General features: G+C 43.1%; 1 protein-coding gene across 4 annotated transcripts in view; it reads left to right on the top strand.

Moving 5' to 3' along the window:
• SIPA1L1 (signal induced proliferation associated 1 like 1) overlaps window positions 1-22,324 on the top strand; it is a 362,171-nt gene that overhangs the window by 277,349 nt on the left and 62,498 nt on the right. For all 4 annotated transcript variants that reach the window (XM_059182928.1, XM_059182927.1, XM_059182930.1 and 1 more), the window contains 4 exons: window positions 2,497-2,654; window positions 12,079-12,652; window positions 13,285-13,559; window positions 21,120-21,389. In XM_059182928.1, coding sequence (XP_059038911.1) covers window positions 2,497-2,654; window positions 12,079-12,652; window positions 13,285-13,559; window positions 21,120-21,389 — 1,277 coding nt within the window. The remainder of the gene's footprint in view (window positions 1-2,496; window positions 2,655-12,078; window positions 12,653-13,284; window positions 13,560-21,119; window positions 21,390-22,324) is intronic.

The raw sequence follows: 22,324 nt of genomic DNA, 5'->3' as shown, positions 1-22,324 counted from the left end.
AAAATGTGGTGGTTGACATAGGAAATGAAGAAACCTAGAAGTGGCAGATTGTCACAGAGCAAAAGGGAAACGGGCAGTATTGTTTTAGAAAGTATGTGGTTATTGCTGTTTTTAAAAAATATGTCAAAATAAATGATACCAAACTGACATTTAAAAGAGCTGGAGAGCAAACACCTTCTCCTTTCGATAGCAGTTATAAACACAAGCCGTCCAGAATTACTTCTGACCTTAAAATGGATCTAGATTTTGTTATTGTCAACTGTTGTGCTAACAGAACACAGGCCAGCTGCAGAATGAATCACATCCTCTCTTCCAGAATTTAACCAGAGATCTAATCGAACACTTCATCACTGCAGGTTTGATTAAATCACAAATCGAGGTAATGAAATTTTGCTTCTTATAATTACCAAAGGAATCAAAGAGAGGAGGCAAAGCAGTGAATCACCTATAAATCTGAAATAAATCTATTTAGAATAAATTCTATGATCTTGAATTTGATAGCAGTTTTTTAATGCAAAGTCCAAGTTCCAGATTACCCAAAGAGGAAAACATGATGGTAAGGAAAATGTACTTTTCTTATTCTGACCAGTAAGTAGACAAAAAATTTCAGGATGTTCACAAGTGATGTTTAAAGGATTATTCTTTCTACCTGATTACTCAGCAGAGAAAGTAAGATATATGAAAGGATAAAAAATTAGTTAACAAGATTCAGTTACTTGTTTATTTCTCCTAAATGAGTTGAAGTGTGTTGAGCAGCATTAGTTGGTATTTAAATAGACATCTATCCAAATTATTTAATTTGGAGGCGCAGTCAAGGCAAAAGTGTTATTATGGTCCTAAATCAGAGTGAAAGAATAGTTGGTACTGCTACATCTTAAGAAATTTTAATTCTCTACCTAGAGAATTTATTTCTTTTATGTAGATCACTTTAGGCTTAGAAAAAACAAACAGAACATAGCTTTTAAAATCTTGTGGCAGGAATTTATTTATAAATAATGTCTTTCATTATATATAATGTGAGATGGATAAGTGGATTTATTTCTGTTTGGGTCCTTTACTAAGACTTTAGTGTTACATATCAAGCAAGAAGAAAGAATGACATTGCATCAAAAAGACAATGACATCATTGTATGTATACATCAATGATGTAATACATAGACAAATTGCATTTTCTTTTTTTTGGCATGCCCAAGATCCTGAGTAGATTAATAATGTTTAATAATGGGTAAGTTCTTTATAGCAATCAGTACAGACCAGCCTTTATTTCTGTAACATTCAATAATGTATCATGTTTAGAAATGAAAATAAATGGCCTCATTAGAAGATAATTTTGGGATGCTTTGAAACGGGAGATAAACCATAAGAGACTCTTAATCTCAGGAAACAACCTGAGGGTTGCTTGAGGGTGAGGGGGAAGAGAGGGCGGCTGGGTGATGGACCATTGCGGAGGGTATGTGCTAAGGTGAATGCTGTGAATTGTGTAAGACTGATGAATCACAGACCTGTACCCCTGGGGAAAATAATACATTATGTGTTAATAATAAAAAAAAAGTACATTTCTGGAACATTCTAACTCCCAATTCTCATCCCTAATCTAAAAGGCTACTGTTTCTCCCAGCTGGCAGCCAATACTAAATCATTGATTTTACTGGTATGTAATTTGTGTAGGTTAAAGTCACTGGAGAATTAAAAAAAAAAAAAAAAAGTTTTACAAATGTAAGCCTATACCTTATAGATAGTTGATATAAATTGTATATTTTGTTATTTTTCTCCTTGACAGAACCTCTATATAATGAATGAGAAATGCAAATTTTGTTCAACTTTTTTTTCATACTGCTTAATTAAACTATCTAATAAACCCCTCTGACAGAACCGCTGACCTAACCTGACTTGGGGTGCCTGAATTTGAAAGCCACCTTTCCAGAATGCTGTTGAATGTGAAACAGAAGGTGGCCTTAAGCAGCTTCCACTGTAATTAAAAAAGCTGCTTCAACTTGAAATTTAACCCACTTTAGAAATATTAGGAATGTCTGCATTCCCAGCTGGTAGGTAATACAGAAAGCATCTTCGAAAACACCTTAGCCACATTTCTTTAAATGGAGTGAATTCAACCAGAACATAAATTGCATTGTAATTACTTCAGCCATTCTCTTCTCTAACACATCTTCCCTATGGCAAGTTTCTTTCTTATGTGAAAATGGAACAAAACTGTTGTTATGGAAACAGAATTTGGAGAGGCTGGAACTTGGCATAATATGCCAGATATTGGTTTGGTCCTGAATGGGCTCTATATTTTATGCAAATTTCAGAATATTCATTTCTGTATTCTTCCTGGGAGGGATTAAGACAGACTAAAATATTGCCAGCAACTGTGTCGATTACCTCCCTTAATATGTCCTGATTAATAATAAATGTTTTAAATACAGTCACAGAAGGGAGTTGGGAGGAAAATGCAGAGTGTCGTCATTTGTGTTGTTTGCTTATTTTTTCTTTTAGCTCCTACGGAAGCGGCACATTGGAAATGATATTGTCACAATTGTTTTCCAAGAGCCGGGAGCACAGCCATTCAGCCCCAAAAACATCCGCTCTCACTTCCAGCACGTGTTCGTCATCGTGCGTGTCCACAACCCCTGCACTGACGGGGTCTGTTACAGGTACTGGCACCACGGCTGTGGCTGCATGGGTGTTGGGTGGCGCTTGCACCGAGGGCCCCCTCCAGCTCCGCTTTCTCAAGTGGCAGTGGGAAGTCCATTAATACTTACTTTTGTCTTTAAACTGTGCGTGTAGATGGCTGAAATCACATGAAGATGTCACCTGACGGTGTTGACATTGCCCAGACACGTTGGCTAGACACCTGCTGTTTCCATTTGTACCTGTTCCTTAGGTGGTGTCCTTCATCCATACCATCTGGTCACCAACTAATTACTCATACTGCTAATTATACTTTGCTTTTGGTGTGGCAAGAGCAGAGAATGATGATCATAATAAGTAGAAAAGTTTTAATTATTATTATTTAAAAAGCTCAGACCGTTGCTCAGGACCGATTTGATTCATGCTGACATTTCTGACTGCCATCTTGGAGGCATTTCTCAGCCTTAGTAAGCCCGTGATGGAGTTGTTCCCGTGCTCCTTGTTGACTTGGTCTAATGAGTATCAGAATTCAGGCGTCTCTGCAAGAGGCCTTTGAATTACTGGGTTGATGTGGGCAGAGTACCAAGAAGATATGGAAGGCTGTTCTGGCATTAACAAGATGTTTCTAATATTAATCTGTCCTTTTAAAGTATGGATTTTTATCCTGTCTTCCTATCCCTAAAATTTGGAAGATTAGGCTTTGTTAATTTGGGGTATTTGTTTTTGAATTAATACAGCCACCTACCCAGAAGCTGGCCCACGCAGACTGATAACTGGTTTGTTGTGAGCTCCACACCCGTCTAATTCTAGGTGTCAGGCGGGTTAATTGCAGAAGTTGAGCAAGTTTCTGGGCATGAAACAAATAAAGGTTCCTGCGGACTCCTGCAGGCCGCCACCTTCCGTGCACCCGTCCCATGTACGTGTTGGCCTCTGGTGATAAGCCCAGCACAATGCTCGGCGCTTGATGTGGGGTACCTCATTTAAGTTTGAAAACCCATGCCTTAGGTACTGTTTTTTAAAAATCCCCATTTTCAGATGAGGGAGTTTAAGCAGTGGGACTAGGTAATTAGATTGTAATGCACTAAGTCTGATTCCACAGCGGGGCCCTTCACTGTTCTGTGTGCGGACTCGCTCCCAGGCCCTGTGAAGCATGGGTCCTTGCTGCCCTGGCTGCTAACACAAAGGCTTTTCCAGAACTCTAGGCGAAGGGGTGGAAACTCCAACAAAAGAGGCCTAGATCTGCAGCCTTTTCCTGGGAAAATGGTCCCTGAAGGCTGCGTGTTTAGGTGTGCAGAACATTTGACTCTAACTGGGAGGGATATCTCTTCCCATTTAGAAAATACCCCCAAACAACTGAAACACTCCTCGTGCTGATTCGTGCTGGGGATTTCATACAGCTTTGGTAGAAATCAAATCCCTTTTTGATTGGTCACTACCATGTTTGGGAGTAGAAGGCTGTGCAGTTTGTTTTAGAGAGAGATTCTTCTTTAAAAGCCATTGTCTAAATGAAGTGCTGTTACATAGAAATGTATAGCATAGAAATGCAAGCCATATGTTAATTTATATTTTTTAATGGCCATATTTTTTAAGGTAACAAGAAATGGGTAAAATTAATTTTAGCAATATGTTTTGACCCAGGAATATATTTTATTTACCTGCTATATCCAAATGTTATTATTTCAACAGGTGATTTTGAAGTTTTAAAAATTATTGGCCTATTTTACTTATTTTTGGACTAAGACTCTGGAATCTGGAGTCTGTTTTAGACTTACAGCTCGTCTCAGTAAGGATGCTTGATTTTCATTGGAAGTAATCTGTGTTGAGATTTCATAAAATTTGTAACTGGAAAAGTAGATTCGTATACCCAGATTTTCCAGACATCCTTTTTCAAAGCTTTCGAATAACTGAGTTGAATGTCACTTTTAAAAATATAATGTAACTTCCTACTCCTTGGTCACAGTAGCCACATTTCAAGTGCTCAGTAGCCTGCACGTGGCCAGTGCAAGTCTAAACAGACGGATCGGGAAGAAAGTGTCTCCCAGCCCTGTTCACACTTTGCTAGATGACGAAGTGAGGTCTGTCTTACTCTTTTATGTCCCTCCTACAACCTCACCTTGAAAATCATGCTTTTTTGCTGCCTTTCTTATTTTTAATCTGTTGCCTGGAGAGCCAGTCTTCTTAACCCCACCATGCCATGTGATGCTGGACCCTTTGTGGGAGGACACTGGCCTCCCTGGGTCATGCCACATGAGCTAGTCTGGGATTTCCTAGTTGTCAAGCTTGTTTGGGGACCCAGCACACTGCTTTGTAAACTGGGAATGTGGGTCCTCTGTAAACCCAAGAGAACATACCAGTTTGGAACATCACTAAAAGAAATCACAAGAAACTAAAGTAGTGCTCTTCTGTTGTAAACTTTACATGTATTAATTGTTCTCAGTCCCTCTCAAACAGGGGTTGGCATGTTTCTTGGGGTGTGTGGTGACATCAGATGTTTAAAGTCTCAGAAGAGGGCAGTTTTTTATAGTTAATGCTTGGGAGAAAGCGTGTGAAGGGATTCATGTTCTCATGAAAATAAATGGTCATGAGGTGCCTGGGTGGCTCAGTTGGTAAAGCAGCTGACTCTTGATTCAGCTCAGGGCATGATCTCAGAATCCTGGGATCGAGCCCTGTGTTGGGCTCACACTCAGTGGGGAGTTTGCTTGGGATTTTCTCCCTCCCTCTCCCTCTGCTCCTCCCCTAGTTAAAGTGCATCCAAGTCCTTGCTCTCTCCTTCTCTAAAATAAGTAATCTTTAGGAAAAAAAAAGAAAAAAGAAAACTCAGAAAGAAAAGAAATGTATTATGAAGCACAATAGAAAATTTGTATAAATTTTAAGATAAAACATGGGTCTTCCAAAGAATTTCTGTACATATGAGTTTGTCTCATACTCCATCCACTCCCCAGACTACTAGGGATACGAATTTATGGGCCTCTTTTATTAGAGGTACTTTGGTAGAAAAGTTTAGTGCTGCATTAATCATACTAAATTAGATTTAAATCTAATTTAACTCTATTTCTGGGTGATAGAGTGATTCAGATGCTTTTTATCATTGAAAATCTCTTGTTCCGAACTTTCCACCCTATGAACATTCACATTTATTTATTGACATCTACTTGGTGCCTGTAATGAGGAAAGTGCAAAAGTTGTTTTCTCAAAAGAGCTTCTTGCTGTATTCAGGTAGGAAAGTGTGGGGTCAGTACAGGCTGAAATTATAAGGAACATTTAACTGAGAAAATGGGGTTTGGCGTGTGTTTTAAAGCACCAATGGATGAAATTCAGTGGGGAAAAGAGAAACAGTTCTAGGAGTGGCCAGCATTACATACAGAAGCATAGACACAGGAGGGGGTATAGAAGGTACAGTAAGAAGGCTGCTCTAGTAGTTGGGGTTGGGCGGTGGAGGCCCTTGGAATGCTAGGCTGTCTAGTAGCACAATATAAATGGAGTTCTAGGGAAATTCACCCAGTGTCACCATGCAAGGTAATTTGTATACAAAAAGGCAAATTTGGAGCTCATTGCTGTTGTTCATTGATTTTTTGCCTGTTCTTTACAGTCCTTATCGCATAGTATGTGTGCTAGACACTATTCTAGGCCTTGGGCTGCCTCAGGTAAGCCAAGAGAGAAAAATCCCTGTGGTGGATATGGAGAAGAGGTCCTGTTATTTCCCCAGGGATTGAAAAGTTTATAATAGGAAAAACTGACTATTTCAAACTAATTTCAGAGGCCAGTTAACTTTGAACAGTAGACATAGCCAAGAACTCAGAAATGAATCGCTAAGTCTGTACTATGCCCATACCTGTTAAGAGAGTCCTCTGGTCTCTTTATTTTGTTTGGTATCATCGTACTGAGCTTAATTGTCTGGTCCTGCTTGATAGAGCAGGTTAGAAGCAATAAATCAAAAAGATGAGGAACTGTTCAGTGGCAAGAATGCACTGAAAACATCAATAAGTGATTACTAATAAGAGAGATGCAGGAAAATTATTCAGATCAGTGATACAAAGCTAATAAGCATAGCAGTCTGGGGTCATTTGGTTTGAGAACAAAGGACCAATTATACTTCATTCACCCCTGGGGCCTCACTTTGTAAAAACTCAGTGTAAAATGATTTTCAACATATTTTTAGCAACCAGTGAATTAGGAGATCCAGGCATTGATCTTCAGAGGTTGCAGATAGCACAAAAAGAGACAAACATGTGTGTCATAAAGGAAGGGCACAACCCCACTTATGAATTGGTCTTGTTCCCTATGCCCCCAACATTGAACCTGAATCTGATCAAACTTCTAGAGAAGCCAATGTACAGGAAATACAAAAGACAGAAGAACATGCCCATATTCAGCAAAATTCAGGCATCATGCAACTCTATGTGATAAGTAGCCCAATTTCCTAACACATAAATATAAGAAATAAAACAGAACATAAGAAGTAGAGAGCAATGAACAGATAAAAAAAATTAATATAAAATTAATTAAAACATGTGGGTCTAACTTGAATTCATTTTAGATAAAAAGATTTAAAAATTTTTTTTTAATTTAATTTTTTTTTCAGTGTTCCAGAATTCATTGTTCATGCACCATACCCAGTGCTCCATGCAATACGTGCCCTCCATAAAATTTTAAAGCATCTTCTGGAGCGCCTGGTGGCTCAGTGGGTGAAAGCCTTTGCCTTCAGCTCAGGTCATGATCCCAGGATCCTGGGATCAAGCCCCACATCGGGCTCTCTGCTTGGTGGGGAGCCTGCTTCTCCATCTCTCTCTGCCTGCCTCTCTGCCTACATGTGATCTCTGTCTGTCAAATAGATAAATCTTTTTTTAAAATGTTAAAACACCTTCAACAACTGAAAATTGGAAGATTGACTCACTGTGAAATTAAATAATTATTACAGTTTTAAAACTAGTGTGGTAATAAGTGGTTATAATAATAACCTGAGTCTTCAAAACAAGTGTTAAATTGTGTTCAGTAACCATGTTTAGAGAGGTAGAAATGTATGTTTCTTCTCTGAGAAAGATTTCCATATTCAGAGGTTAAAATACAATAAGTGTTGAAAGGAGGTAGTAGGATATAGTCCAAAAACCACTGGGAATCAGACCAGACTGTTAAACCTCTCAGATCCTAAATTTCCCTTTCTATGCAGTGGAAGGTTGCTTGACATCTACTTAAAAGCCCATAAGTAAAGTATCTACTTGTAGGCAGGCAGTGTGCTGTATGCATAGTAAATGTGCACGCCCTTCTTTTCTGGAATAAAAGCAAATAAATATGCAGGCTTTAGCTCAGAGGAACAATTCAAAGTGGGTCAAGTGGTAGACATTTCTTTCAGAAAGTGTTCAAAGCCTCGTCGGCATCCCTGTTGTCCAGTGTTGCCAACCTTTTTTAAGACAAAAAGCGAAATATGTCCCTCTCGGTGCTTCAGACCATTTGGGAAAAGGTCAGCCTCCCTAGTGTACAGCCTCCTGCATGAGGTCCTTCGGGCCCAGCCTTTCCACTCTCAGCCTCCACTGGGGCTTCTGCCGATTCTCCTCCGCACCCCTACTCCCAGAGCCGCATGGAGCTCCTTATAGCTCCCAGAACATACCGTGCCCTGGCCCTCTTCTCTGCATATGCTGCTTTCCAGGCAGAAAGGCCTCTTCTTACACACCCCACCCCTCCTTTAGAGGATGAATTCCTGCTTTTCTTTTCTTGGGGAGGGCTCTCCTGACCTCCCAGGACTAGGTAAATTGCTCTTCCTAAGTGTTTCCAGTAGAATCCCATACCTCCCACAAGAGCACCCAAACCTCTGGATGCAGCCCCGTGAGACCTGGAGCTTCTGGAGGCCCAAGGCAGCGGTGCCTGCCTTGTTATAGCAGGTGCTCCGTGTGCATCAGTGAATGAGTACTAGTAGAGGCCAAGAGCCCCCCAGGGAGAGAGCAATGGGTACACATTTGTTTTGCTGCTGATCCTTCTTGTCCTTGCCCCGGATCTGCTTTCTCAGAAAGCTCCCCAAGCTGACAATCTGATCCAGCCCCCAAGAAGGGGAAGCCTCCCCTACCGTTCTGACGCCGAGTCCCCGTCCTTCTAAATTTGGGGTTGGAATTGTTTATTACCATTTCCGTGGTACTTCAGAAATTCAAGCATTGTCGTCTTCTCACTTTTTTTTTTCCCATTGGGACATCTGTTCGGATATCTCTGGAACATTCCCATGTATCAACTTGAAACTGGCTTTGGGTATCAAAATCTGCTACTTTATCCAAGGTCACTGATGCCATCAAATGCTACAAAGCCCAGCCTAATGGTGGTCTCTTCAGCTCTGTGACTCTTGTGGATGCTGCCTTGTGTAAGCATCTCAAGAGTGGGGTGTTCAAAAATGTTCCTTCAGAAGGAACAGCGTGGTCTTGTCATAGAGCACACTGCTGTCCATCCAGAAGCTCAGATTCCAATCCTGGATCTCTGTAACAGGCTCTGGGCACATCATTTTACTTCTCAGAGTCTGTTTCCTGGATAAGTGGAAAAATTCGTACCAGCCATTCAAATGGAGGTTCAGGGCTATGCCACATGTCAGTAAAGCAGGATACTTTCCTAGTCCTTGAGTTGTACTCCCAAGACTTGGGGGGACAGAAGATGTTTTTGTGTTAAAACGAGCACAAATATTCCTCAGTAGAATGCAAAATCAAGATGACTTAAGAAGAAACTCAAGATTTTATTGGCAGAATTTGAGGAACACTGAATTCTCCATGTTCTTTTCTGGTGCTAACTTTCCATAATTGCTTCAGCCTCTGAGCGTCGGTCTGCTGGATAACTCTCCTGGTAGAACATCCAATCCTCAGCCCTGCCGAGTACATCCAGAGTGGCTAGGATTATAAAGAATGTATAATTTCTTAGGAGATACAGTATTGCATATGAGGCTAACAGAAGTGTGTCTAAGCAGAAGCCCTTTGGAATCTGCTTTTAGAAATAGCAAGAACCATTTATAATTACTACATCTTTAAGGATCTATATATAGCAAACTGAAGTTCTAGAAAGCCTTCTTATAAGGCAAAAATATTCACTCTTCTGAACTTAAAGCAGGCATTATTAGCAGGAGTTCAGAATGTGTGGCATCTAAATCAATGTGCTTTTAACCTTGAAGTTATATTAACCCAGAACAAGACCTTTTGTTTGAAAAAAAGCATCCCTGGGCTGCTTCCTCCTCCTCTTCTGCAAGGGTTCTATTTCTAATGATGCGAAACTGATTTTAGCATCTGTATCGTTTACCTCCCTACCATGATGAATCATTGATAATTATATGTTGAGGCTTCGTTTTTTTCCCCTCATAGTTCATTCTAGAGGCTTCTAATTATTGTTGGGTTTTCAATATATGTTTGTCTAAAGTTCTAACAGTTAATAAATAGATCTGTAGAGAGCCAGTGAGTTAAGGGGCAAGCGGGTAGATGATGCTCATCTTGGCACCTCTGGTAAGCATTTTCCTCTTGTATTTAAAAGAAAACCGCAGCTGCTTCTTGAGAAAGAATAACAATTTGAAGTGAAATTAACAAGAAAAGGAATTGCCTATTTAAAAATGAGTGTTTCTGGATCCTTATAGGATTCCTCTTTAGAAAAGCTAGCATATCTGGATTTTAGCATCTTTTGCTTGACTTTTTAAGGAAAAAAAAAAAAAAGGATCAAATTAAAATTATACAGCTGTCAGCATTCAAGCCAGACAGCTCACAACAGACAAGAAAAATTGCCTTTCTAATACTGGTGTAATTAGGCTGTAATGCATATGGAGGTTTCTGTGAATTCTTATCTCCAGTTAGAAAATGGAGTGTCGCTTGCCACCTTTTTTCACCATGAAGCCAACTAGATAATTTTTTTTTTTTTAATAAAGTTTTGAAAACCAACAAATAGGCCATTCCATGGCATCTTCAGACAAAATAGGTAACTTAAGACCTGGGTTTCCTGATTTTTATTTATTTATCCTATTTTCATGACAAATAATCCTTTTTTGAAAAGCAAAGCTAAATATCTTAAGCCCTTTTTAAGCAGAGCAAAAATAGTAATGAAGTCAAGGTCTTCAATTTATTTCGAAAGATACACACTCTCTGATTCACTTTTCCCTTCTGGAAATTCAGAAAAATATTTTTGTATATCTTCTCTAATACTTAGTACAATTGCATAATAGACTCACTTTTAAATAATTAGGTAATTTGAAAAGAGGGACATTCAGTCTGTTAGACTCATCATTTCCAGCCCTCTCAAAGTCCACTGAGGTCCTAGAATGAGGTCTTAGAACATGACAGAAAACACACAACCTTTCTGTTTCTATTTAACTTTTGTTGTTACTGTTTTAGGAAAAACTTTATTTCTTTGTTGAGATGAAAAATAATAGGCTATTACAGATGCTCATATGGTCCTTATCTTAGTCCCAGTTTTAACAGTATTATGCAGAAAAATGACTGGGTCAGGCTTTCTCAAATTAATCGTGCTTGGAGGAAAAGGAAAAGGGAAATATTTCCTCACAAACAAGTTGTCAGAATCAAATACCAGATGTAGAGAATGTGGATCAAAGAATAGCTCAGTTTAATACTATGATTTTTTTTTAATTTTTTATTTTTTATAAACATATAATATATTTTTATCCCCAGGGGTACAGGTCTGTGAATCACCAGGTTTACACACTTTACAGCACTCACCAAAGCACATACCCTCCCCAGTGTCCATAACCCCACCCCCCTTCTCCCAACCTCCCTCCTCCCAGCAACCCTCAGTTTCTTTTGTGAGATTGAGTCACTTATGGTTTGTCTCCCTCCCAATCCCATCTTGTTTCATTTATTCTTCTACCCCCTTAACCCCCCATGTTGCGTCACCACTTCCTCATATCAGGGAGTAATACTATGATTGTAAAGCACGATTGCTATTACTATAAAAACCATAATCATTTTAATACTGCAATTTCAATTTTCATTTTAAAATTATGCTTTTTGGTCTGGTTGCATAGGCCAACAAATAATATTTTAAATTAAAAAAAAATTTTTTTTTTAAATTTAATCCATATCTTTCATGACATGCATCTTGGGATATTTTCATTATAGACTGTCTGCGCATAGGCATCATAATCTAAAATGGAGACCACATTTGTATTCTTAAGAAATCTATGCTTATTCTAAAAGGTTATGCTGATTATAGTAACCCATGCTTTGAAATAATCAGTAGGTATTTAAAGGTAAAATATTACAGTACACATTTTTCCCTCATGGAGTTATGGTTGGTTTACTATCCATTAATGTAAGGATGCTTTTTGGGGTTTCTTGGACTAAAAAAAAAAAAAAAAATCTATAAATAGAAATTTCTATTATTTCTTGTGAGACAGGTCTTCTTCTTTGAGAATGTGTATTTTATTCTCATGCTATGAGACTGAGAACTCCTGACGCTCCACTTTTTCACCTTTGCTCTGTCTCGTAGTGTGGCTGTCACCAGGTCCAGAGACGTGCCTTCCTTTGGACCTCCCATCCCCAAAGGGGTCACTTTCCCTAAGTCAAATGTGTTCAGGGACTTTCTTTTGGCCAAAGTGATTAACGCAGAAAATGCTGCTCATAAATCAGAAAAGTTTCGGGCCATGGCCACTCGGACCCGCCAGGAATACCTGAAAGATCTGGCAGAGAAGAATGTCACCAACACCCCTATTGACCCATCTGGCAAGTTCCCATTCATCTCTCTGGCCTCCAAGAAGAAGGAGAAGTCTAAACCATATCCAGGAGCTGAGCTCAGTAGCATGGGGGCCATCGTGTGGGCCGTCCGGGCCAAGGACTACAACAAGGCCATGGAAATGGACTGCCTGTTAGGGGTGTCCAATGAGTTCATCGTTCTCATCGAGCAGGAAACCAAGAGTGTGGTTTTCAACTGTTCCTGCAGAGATGTGATAGGGTGGACCTCAACTGACACCAGCCTCAAAATCTTCTACGAGCGAGGAGAATGCGTTTCAGTGGAGAGTTTAATTAATAACGAGGACATTAAAGAGATCGTCAAAAGGTTGCAGGTGAGTATTTTCTTTCCACTTACCCACATTCCATTTCACTTTCCTGAAGCTTTCAGTACAGACCAGAAGCAAGTTCCTGAAGCTGGTGCAATTTTATTAGCTCTTCTGGAAACTCCCTTGATGATGTGAAGCAACCCAGAGTTTCTGTCACTCGTTTTCCATCCTTTTCCGAAAGGAAAAGTAGAGCAAGTGGGAGAAGACACGCCGGCTGTGCGTGTGTGCTGGAAACCACTTGCACGTGACCTGATCCTACTACCCTGATGGCTGATGGGGTGGCCCAGCAGGTCTGCCTTGGCTGTCGAGGGACGCTGTTCAGTTGAGCATCTGCTGCCCTGAATTTTCTAAGGGCGAAGTGAGTAGCAGAATACGGTCTCTGTTGGCTGCCAGCTCCCCGTGGGTTCTCTGTTAGAGGTTTCCTTGTAAGCTCAGCAAAGCCATTGAGTCTTTGGACACAAAAAGTATGTTCTTTTTGGCCTGATGAATGGAGGTCAGTGAAGGGGAAGTAACTGGTCGCTCGTCAGCTGGCGTTACAGTATTCGCAATGACCCCACAGGCGGTGTTTCTCCAGCATCCTGCCCAACACTCAACACCCCATGGCGTTAAACTGTGCTCCCTTTTGTTTCCTTGTTCAGTTTGTATCCAAAGGTTGCGAATCGGTGGAGATGACTCTGCGGAGGAACGGGCTGGGGCAGCTTGGCTTCCACGTCAACTACGAGGGCATCGTGGCAGACGTGGAGCCCTACGGCTACGCCTGGCAGGCGGGGCTGAGGCAGGGCAGCCGGTTGGTGGAGATCTGCAAGGTGGCCGTGGCCACCCTGAGCCACGAGCAGATGATCGATCTCCTGAGAACATCTGTCACGGTGAAGGTCGTCATCATCCCCCCGCACGATGACTGCACCCCGCGGAGGTAGGTCTGAGTTGGCAGCTGGGAACCGGGCCATCCAAGGCCAGGTTTGTGTGCCATAGAGAACATCTCCTGCTGGGCGGGGAGAAGGGTGCTGTGCGGTGTCCTGGGTCACACACAGTGCTCAGAGTTCCATCCACGGAAAGCCTGACTCAGGACCTAGCTCCCTTTCGGTCTGTGGCAAGAGCAGCTGGAAAGAGTGACTGGGCTGGACCCTTCCCCAGATTTTACGTCTGTGGGTTTATAAACTTGCCAGTACTACAGATAGAGAAGTCTGGTAACATGGGCTTAAGGATCTTGCGCCGGTAGCTATCTTAGCATGGAGTGCTTAATATTAGAAGACACTCAGCACAGACTGTCAGGCTTCATGACGCTCCTATTCATCTTCCTGTCCGAAATTCAGAGTGCCGTTCTGACCCCTGCCTGCTCTGTCATCCTGGAGCCCTGGACGTGACTTAGCAAGCATTCTCTTAACTGCATCTGTGTGTGTGTCGGGAATTGGCTTCAAATGAGCTGGCTGGTCCTGCTCATGCTGCTTGGCAGTTGGGTCCCCAGCCCTTTGGCAGAAAGAAGCCTGGGAGCTCCCTGGCCCTCCCAGCTCCTGCCAAGCCAGCAACATGCTTGGAAACTTAATTTCTTGGTCTCTGGGGAGATTTCTTGGGGGAACAAATTTAGTCAACTTTTTCTTTTCTCCTTTGGGCATGTCCATGCTATTTTTACTAATTTTTTCCAATCTGTTCATTCACTTTCAGCCCATTATTTCCTGAGTTTCTCTTAAGCTTTGGCAATTAATTCTTAGGCCTTCTAAAGCCAAAACATCCTTCACCTGTTTGTTTTTTCCTCAAAATGTGACCTGTCCTACACCTGAGCTCTTGCAGATTCATGAATGGTGGATGGCAGAATGTGCAAACCGTTATGTGGGTTATCTGTGATCTTTAAAAAGTCAGCAACAAGGACAGTTTACGTGCATGTCAGTCCTTCGGACCAATGCTGTGAAACAGACTGTGCTCAAGGTAGTGTTTCTGAGCAGTGCTTACGGCCTAGATAGCCCAGAGACTAGGCGGTCCCGTGTCACAATATGGTGAACTCCCGTGTCTGATGGCTTCAAGACATGTTCCCTTTTGGATGACTGGATTTTTCTGGAAACCAAAATATGTATCTAGAGCTTTTTATTATTTCAGCTATTTGGGGGGAATGGGGGGTATATCCTGAAATTGTCTTACACACGACCCTGCCTCAGTTAGCCAAGTGTTTCCTGGTTTCCTGAAGCACATCATCATTAATGTTAAAATTTTGCTGAACCGGGATTCAGGAATGACTCTGGTGACGGATCAGAGAGGTGGTTAGGTCCTTATAGCACTCTCTGGCTGCTCTGTGCTCCTTCTCTTGTCCTTCTGTCTTCTGTCCCTTGGTCTTTCCTTCACATTGTTTACTTGGTTGTTTCTAAGTAGGCAGCTATAAACTGGAGAAGAGAACCAAGCTTTGTAACTTGTCAACCTTAATTACACACAGTACAGAATTAAAGACGCTGGTGTATGGACTAATGGTCTAAGAATGAGTCTGTGGATGGTGTGGTGCCATCTTGTCTGCTCAGAGGCCTTTCCTCTGGCTTCATAGGCTCCCCAGTTTGTGTGGGAAGAGGGGAGGGGATAGGCACACGTGAGTATGAATATGTGTGAATGGACAGGCAGCATGACTGACGTTGAACTGTGCGCAGTTACTACCGGAAAGGTGGTTTAGAAGGCCTGACTCTGGATAGATAGGCCTGCGGCAGAAGGTGGTTTATCTACAGTGATATACTAAGCCAGATATGTCTTCTGTGGAATGCTGGTAAAAACAACTAACGTTTGCTGAGGATTTAATTTTCCAGGTTAGAAAAAACACTTTTACGTGGATTAGCACTTTTAATCCTTGTAACAACCTTATGAGGTAATAATATTAATAGGATTCCTATTTAAAGGAAACCAAGACTCAGGTTAGTCACTTTCCAAGCTCATCTGGCAAATTTAGTTAGGTCTCACTTCAGAATCCAAGCTCTTAACTACTACTTAGTGGGCTTGGGGCACAAATCCTTTTTTTTTTTTTTTTTTTAAATATACCAGCATAAGCAGGGATCTGCTGGTACGTTGGCTTTATGCTGAAGAACAGAACCTCGATTTGTAGCCTTTGCTGATGCCCATGTGCCAATACTGCTTCTGGGGTCGATTTCAAGCTCCCGACATGACAGTGCTGGACTCAGTTGGGATAGATGCTCCCAGCCTGCTCTTGCAAGCCGGGACAGGCTCCCGCACACCTCCGAATGAGTGAGCTATGTTTATCTTCATTTTCCAGCACTGCTGCCGAGACACCCGTTGCTGCCTCGGGGGCCAGTGGAGCCTGGCAGTGACGCAACAGAAAGGCGTTAGGAACCTGCCCCCTTAGGGCGGGGACTGAGAGGCTGGGATGCAGGATGGGTGCCATGCACAGCCCCATGCCTGGGAGGCACACTCTGCCTTTCCCACAACGGTTTCCACACCTTCTGGGCAGGTGTGAAATGGTGCCTTGGATGCCTTTTGGGGGACTGGAAACTCTCCTCTCTCCCTTTCCTCCTTTAAAAACAATTTCAAAGGAACATTGGAAGCATGAACACCTTGCTGTAGTTTTCAACGAAATAAGATAATGCTCTTCTGTCATTTTTCTCTCCTCCACACTTCAAACTCCCACTGCTGTTTTCCTAATAGCTGATTACTCTGTTCTTTGACGAGTGACTCTCTTTGTCAGCTGTTCCTGCAGCTCCAGCACGAGGGAATGGCCCTCCTCCAGGCCCCCTGCCCCATAGTCCCTCTGCGACCTGCTTCCCGGGGGGCCAGGGTCCTGAGGGGTCACAGGCACCCAGTGTGCTGACTGGACATACATGCAGACACCATGTGTGTTCACATGGGAGAGTCCTTGGTTTTGAAAAGGCAGGTTTTTTGTTTTAATGAAAAGAACAGTTTAACAGCAACATGGGGCTTCAATCATAAAAGTGAAGTAGGGCTCTTTTCCCTGTTTTTAGGACATAAGCAGATCCTCTGACCTACTGCTTTCATGCTAACATCGTTTTTAAGAGACAGAAGGACAAGGGAAGTAAAATTCCCGAGCCCCTGCTAAGTATGGGGCATTAAAAATAAATAAATAAAGTCAAGTCATCCATTTCCATTAAAACGAGAAGGAGGAGGTGTGAAGAGATTCCGTCACTGCGCAGTGGGCCAGCAGGACGAGTGAGAATGTGCACCTGCTGGAGGCCCTCCTGCAGCCTCTGTCAGGAAGTTTCCTGGGGAGGAAGATGTCCAGCATCAGGAGGGGCCCCTCACCCCCTGCCCAATCCTGACTCCAGAGTGCTGGAGTGCATGACCCGCATGTATCTGTTGGTGCCTGCGACCTCTGAATCCTCAGGAACTGAGCCCTTGGCAAGATGAAAAACACCCCGCTAGCAATTACACCGACATGAAATCATGAGGTTCTGAGTAGTGGTGCGCCGGAGTGGTGGACCTTTCTTCTGTTGAGGGCCACAAACCTACAGCCTCTGAAGAACGCAATCAGGGACCATTCAGAGGAAGAGCTAAAAACAAACAGTTACATAAAAGGACCAAATTACTTTGTAAGTAGAACAGATCACAGAGTTTTGTCTTCATTTTAAAACACAAGTATTCAAAATGCAAAAGCATACTGCTTGGGAACCAGAAGGGCTGTGAGAGTTCATTGGTTCAGATCGCTCATCCTTTCAGGCAGAGAGCTTTGGTGCAAAGAAGTTAGGTGTTTTTTCCAAACCCAAATCACATGGCCTGTTAGGGTCCCAGCCGTCCTCAGACATCTGAGTTGGCTGCTTCCGGAGTCCAGTGTTGAGATGATCTATTGGGTGTGCTGTACACTGGTTCCTCTTACCTGCATTCCTAGCGTTGAGAGGGAAAAGGAGAAAGCGATGAACCATCAGAACCTAAAGGAGGAAGACTAAGAAGGCTGAGAAAAGAGACTGGGGACAAGGAGTGGCTTTTCAACCAGCAGGGCTTCAGTGTGTAGCCATGTGTCTCTTGGGCCTGAAATCCTGAAATCATAATTCCAGTGCCCATCGCTCCTCAGAGACTATTGAGTTTTCCATTTTATCGTCAGCTATGCCAAATGAAGCAAGTAGCCCTGGAAATGAAGACGGCTGGGGACTTGGCATGGATGTAGCCTTTAGTTAGTGATGAAGGCCAGTGTCCGTGTAGATTAATTATGCGAGTTCAGATCCCGGCTGGGCCACCTCGGGCAGATTCATCTCTCCAGGCCTCCGTTTCCTCATCTAAGAAGGTGGGGATAACGATAGCACCTACTTCAGAGCCGTGGGGGCGCCGCGAGATCTGCGCCTGGCCCGTCAGGGTTCACTGCCATTCAACACTGCGTTTTCTTAAATGACATAATAAAAATCCTTCTATGAATTTTCATGTGTCACTACAAACCAACTCTTATCTTTGTTCTTCAGCGTACAGCCCACTTCCTGACTCTATGTATCGTTCTTATATTTTCAGAGCTAAGTCAGTGATGGGAAGCAGGTGGGTGGGCTGTCCCATCCCGGACGGCAGTGAGCCGTGGCGAGTTAGCTGAAGTTTAAGATTGCAGACCCGCTGTTTCTCGTTCTCTGCGAATGAGCCTTCTCTCCCTGCTTAGGCTTTCTCATACTGCATCCTGTTATCATTGACTGTGCAGGAGGTTTCTTGCTACACGTTAGAGGTGGTGGAAACAAGAAACAGACGAAGACGACCAAGTCTTGGGGTACCGGGGTCTTTTAACCGGTTTTAGTATGAAATGTTATATAGCTTAGAAGTCTATTTCAAAGAGTTTTTGAACTAGAAGAGAGTCCAGCAATCACCAATTCCCAATCTTTCATTTCCCAAAGAAGCTAAGGCCCCAGGGATGAAAGCAGCTCGTCTGTTTCGGAATAGGTTACATTTGTTTCTGTTACAGGAGGCAGCCTGTGCCTGGAAGGTGCATGTAGGGTGCTGGGGAGTTAAAACCCAGCAAGAGAATCTGTCAGAGGGTGGGGTGTGCTGAAGGGAAGACATGGCCCACGGGAACATTTTTGAAAAGTTGGTGCCCAAAATATGTGACAGCAATGTTCTGTACATGTGCTGGTTGCCAGCACCCAACAGAAAGATGGAAGATACATATACGTCTTTGCCATGTAAGTGATACGACACATTGGATTTACAAGTTAAGACAGACCACTATGGGGGGGAAGCAGAAGCTAGTCTTGATTTTGGCGTGGAGGGAAATTTTCCCAGGGATCACTGCAAGTTTTTATTACTGCCCCTTCTGCAAGCTGCAACATTCTTGCCTTATATTTATAGACCCGGAGCACAAGTTACTGTGTCATATGCCATATTTGGTCAGAAATGGAAGACTTCAAACTGTACTACAGTGATAGCTCTATTAAGAACCAAAAAGGTATCACACCTTTTTTGTCAGAACGATCAGGATCAAAGCTAGAAATTACGTCCAAGTCTCAGGTGACAGTCCCTTCTATCAGAGGAAAAGTTTATTACATAAGAAGTCACGAGCTGCTGAAAGTCATGTCAGATGTGCCACAAAGCAGTGTTCTGCACACCACAGGTTGTAACTCCAAAGGAGATCGTGAAATCCACTTAGGGAGCTGCATTCAGTGTGCTTCTTTAATGAAGGGGATTAACACAGAATACAGCCGAGTGGAAGAGTGTGAGTGTGTATATATGTGCATACAGCTGAGTGGAAGGGTATGTGTGTTAGTGAGTGAGTGTGTGTGTGTGTGTGTGTGTGTGTATATACAGCCGAGTGGAAGGGTGTGTGTGAGTGTGTGTGTGGTTGGGCTGCATCACATTGTAAAATGTATTTCTTACTGGGCTCATGGTCCCAAAGGTTTGAAAACCACCACGGTCCTTAATGCTTCTAAGGAGTACAGAGGAGCCTTGGGCAGAGAGTCAGATTAAGGTTGATTTAGGCTTTTAGGGAATCAGGAAGAGTGGTAAGAAAACTCTGAGAAGAGGTTCCTGTTGGAGACTGGGGCTGAGACTGAGCAGGCAAGGACCCCAGCAAGTACATGCACCTCAGAAGCAGCCCTTCTCAAACCCGCGTCTCACGGAGGTGTGCGAGAGGGCGCACGGTGGTGTAGACGTTGGAAACGCCAGGAGTCCTACCTGAGACACACAGACAAGGTCCCGAGACAGTGATACCCTCCACTGGGCTTATTCTCCCACCAACACAAGCCCGTTTCCCAAACCAAGACCCAGCCTCTGGCCCTGTGCTGTGCAGAGCGGAGCCACAAGTCGTCCGTGGCTAAGGGGACTAGTCCGCAGTGAGAAGTGCTGTACGTGTACAGTACGCACCAAATTTAGATGCATGTACATCATCTCCTTGTTGAGTTTTTATATTGATTTTCTTGCTTACATGTTCACATGACAGCATCTTAGATATATTAGACTAAATAAAAGAGTAAATTAATTTCACCGTTCCCTTTGACTTTTTTCATGTGGCTGCTAGCTCGCATTGTCTCTAGTGGACCTCACTGTTAGGACTCTCCTTCCTCTGTCTCTGAAGTGTTTCATAATCAGCTTTAACCCATCCTTGAAATGTAGCAACCCTTCCTTTCCCACCTGCTGCTCAAGCTTTGAAATTCCTTTACGCAAGGAAGTCTTTTTTTTTTTTTTTTTTTTTTTGCTTAGTACGCAGTTTGAGTTAATGCCTTAGTGGGCATAGGGTTTTCTCAGTAATTTGTAGTTCAGTGAAGTTAATAATAGACTGAACATTCCTTGGTTGTTCCAGTAAAGAGAATGGAGAGTGGGTTCCACATTTCCTAAGGTTTCGGGGGCCGGGACAGTAGCACCAGAAAAGGGGCTAAAGCAACAGAAAGACATTTGGGCCTGACATCAGTTTCACTCAGGCTGCTCCCAGGGGCCAGCCCTGCTTTCCCTGCTGTGGGAGATTTTTGGCTTGGGGTAGTCGGGGGTGGGGGCAGTGAGGGGAGTCTGATTTCAGATTATGCTTTGTTCCCTGGTGATTTGATAATTGCAAAATTTCTATAATTGGGTTTTTGTTTTCTCCTTCTGAGCTAAATGTGGCTCTCATTTTGGATTTTGAAATCTATCCCCCCCTTCATTTTTTGACTGTTAAGATCCCAGACAAACTCAGTATCTTTTTAGATCCACAGTCATGCTACTGAGTGAAGGGTGTGTAGAGCTTACTGCTTGCTTCTTCTGAGGCCTGGTCTTGGGGTTCTGCTGCCTTGCCCTGCCGGCCTGGCAGCCTTCCCTGCTCAGGCCTCAGGCCTGACCCTGCTCCTACTGGCTCCCTCCGCTCACTGGGATGACTCTGGGTCTCACTGTTTTTTCAAGACTCCATAGGTGAGGCTGAGCAAGGGAAATACACAGTATAATATACTCCTGTGGTTCTGGTTTTTGAAAGGATAGTAATGATTAAGACAGTTTGAAAAAAAGGATGAAGTATTTGATCCACTTTCACTGTTAATGAGAAGCAGTGTGGTTCCACTCACAAGAACAACAATATTAATTTTTCTTCTTTCTGTGCCCTCACTAGGAGCTGCTCAGAAACCTACCGTATGCCCGTGATGGAATACAAGATGAATGAAGGGGTTTCCTATGAATTCAAGTTTCCCTTTCGAAATAATAACAAATGGCAGAGGAATGCCAACAAGGGGACTCATTCACCGCAAGTCCCCTCTCAGGTGCAGAGTCCCATGACCTCGAGGCTGAGCGCTGGGAAAGGAGATGGAAAGATGCCTCCTCCGGAAAGAGCTGCCAACATCCCTCGAAGCATCTCCAGTGATGGGCGCCCACTGGAGCGGCGGTGAGTGTGCCTCCAAATGCTTGCTCTGCATCTCGGCCCCAGAGATGCAGAGCACCAGACCCACAAGCACTAACTATAGGTCTTCTCATATTGTACTAGAAATCCAGACTTGTGGGGCACCTGTGGCTCAGTCAGTTAAACATCCAGCTCTTGATTTTGGCTGTGAGATCGAGCCCCACGTTGGTTTCACACTGGGCATGGAGCCTGCTTAAGATTCTCCCTCTCCCTCTCTCCCCTTCCTCCTCTCTAAAAAGAAGGAGGAAAAAAGAAATCAGGAATTAAAATAGAAACAGGTGTGTGCCCTGGTGGCTTTCAAAGCATGGTGGCGTTCTAAAGCCGTAAGGATGAGTGTCCAGCAAAGCATTCAGCTCTGAGCAGTGAATCTGTGCTTTGTGCTCTCACTTCCATGTGGCAGCAGCAGAAATGGTCACTGCACACTTAGTGGCAACAGGGGTTAGAAGTTGGCAGACTCCTTGAGGGGACATTGGCCATATTATCATCTTTCATAGTCTTCGTCTTTTGGGGAGAAGTGATATGATAGTAGCAAAAGACTGCAGGTTTTTGATTGTCTGTGTGTCACTTTGTTAATAAAGATTGTAAAAATTTTAAACAATAGCACTGTAAATGACCTATGCCAACAAGGGAGACAGTTGAATTTAGTAAGCTGGTAGTCACCCGCTAGAAGCCAACTTCTCTCTGTACACTTTCCTTTCTGCATCACTTCTGCTTGTCTTGATCACGTCTCAGAATGTTTTTGTGGCCCCCATGCTGGAGAGGGGTCAGGAATCCCCGGAGCTGGGGAGAGTTCTCTGTTTCAAGAGCTGTGCGGGGCAGGGTGCCCCCAGCTTTGCTTAAGTAGCCATTGATTGGTTCAGACTGGGAGCAGAAAGCTGGAGGCTTTAAAAACCACACTGTGACATTTCTTTTCTTAGTCT

The sequence above is a fragment of the Mustela lutreola genome, chromosome 7 (genome assembly GCF_030435805.1).
Source record: "Mustela lutreola isolate mMusLut2 chromosome 7, mMusLut2.pri, whole genome shotgun sequence".
NCBI classification, from domain to species: domain Eukaryota; kingdom Metazoa; phylum Chordata; class Mammalia; order Carnivora; family Mustelidae; genus Mustela; species Mustela lutreola.
The sequence above is the reverse complement of the archived record's forward strand: the minus strand, read 5'-3'. Positions and strand labels throughout refer to the sequence as shown.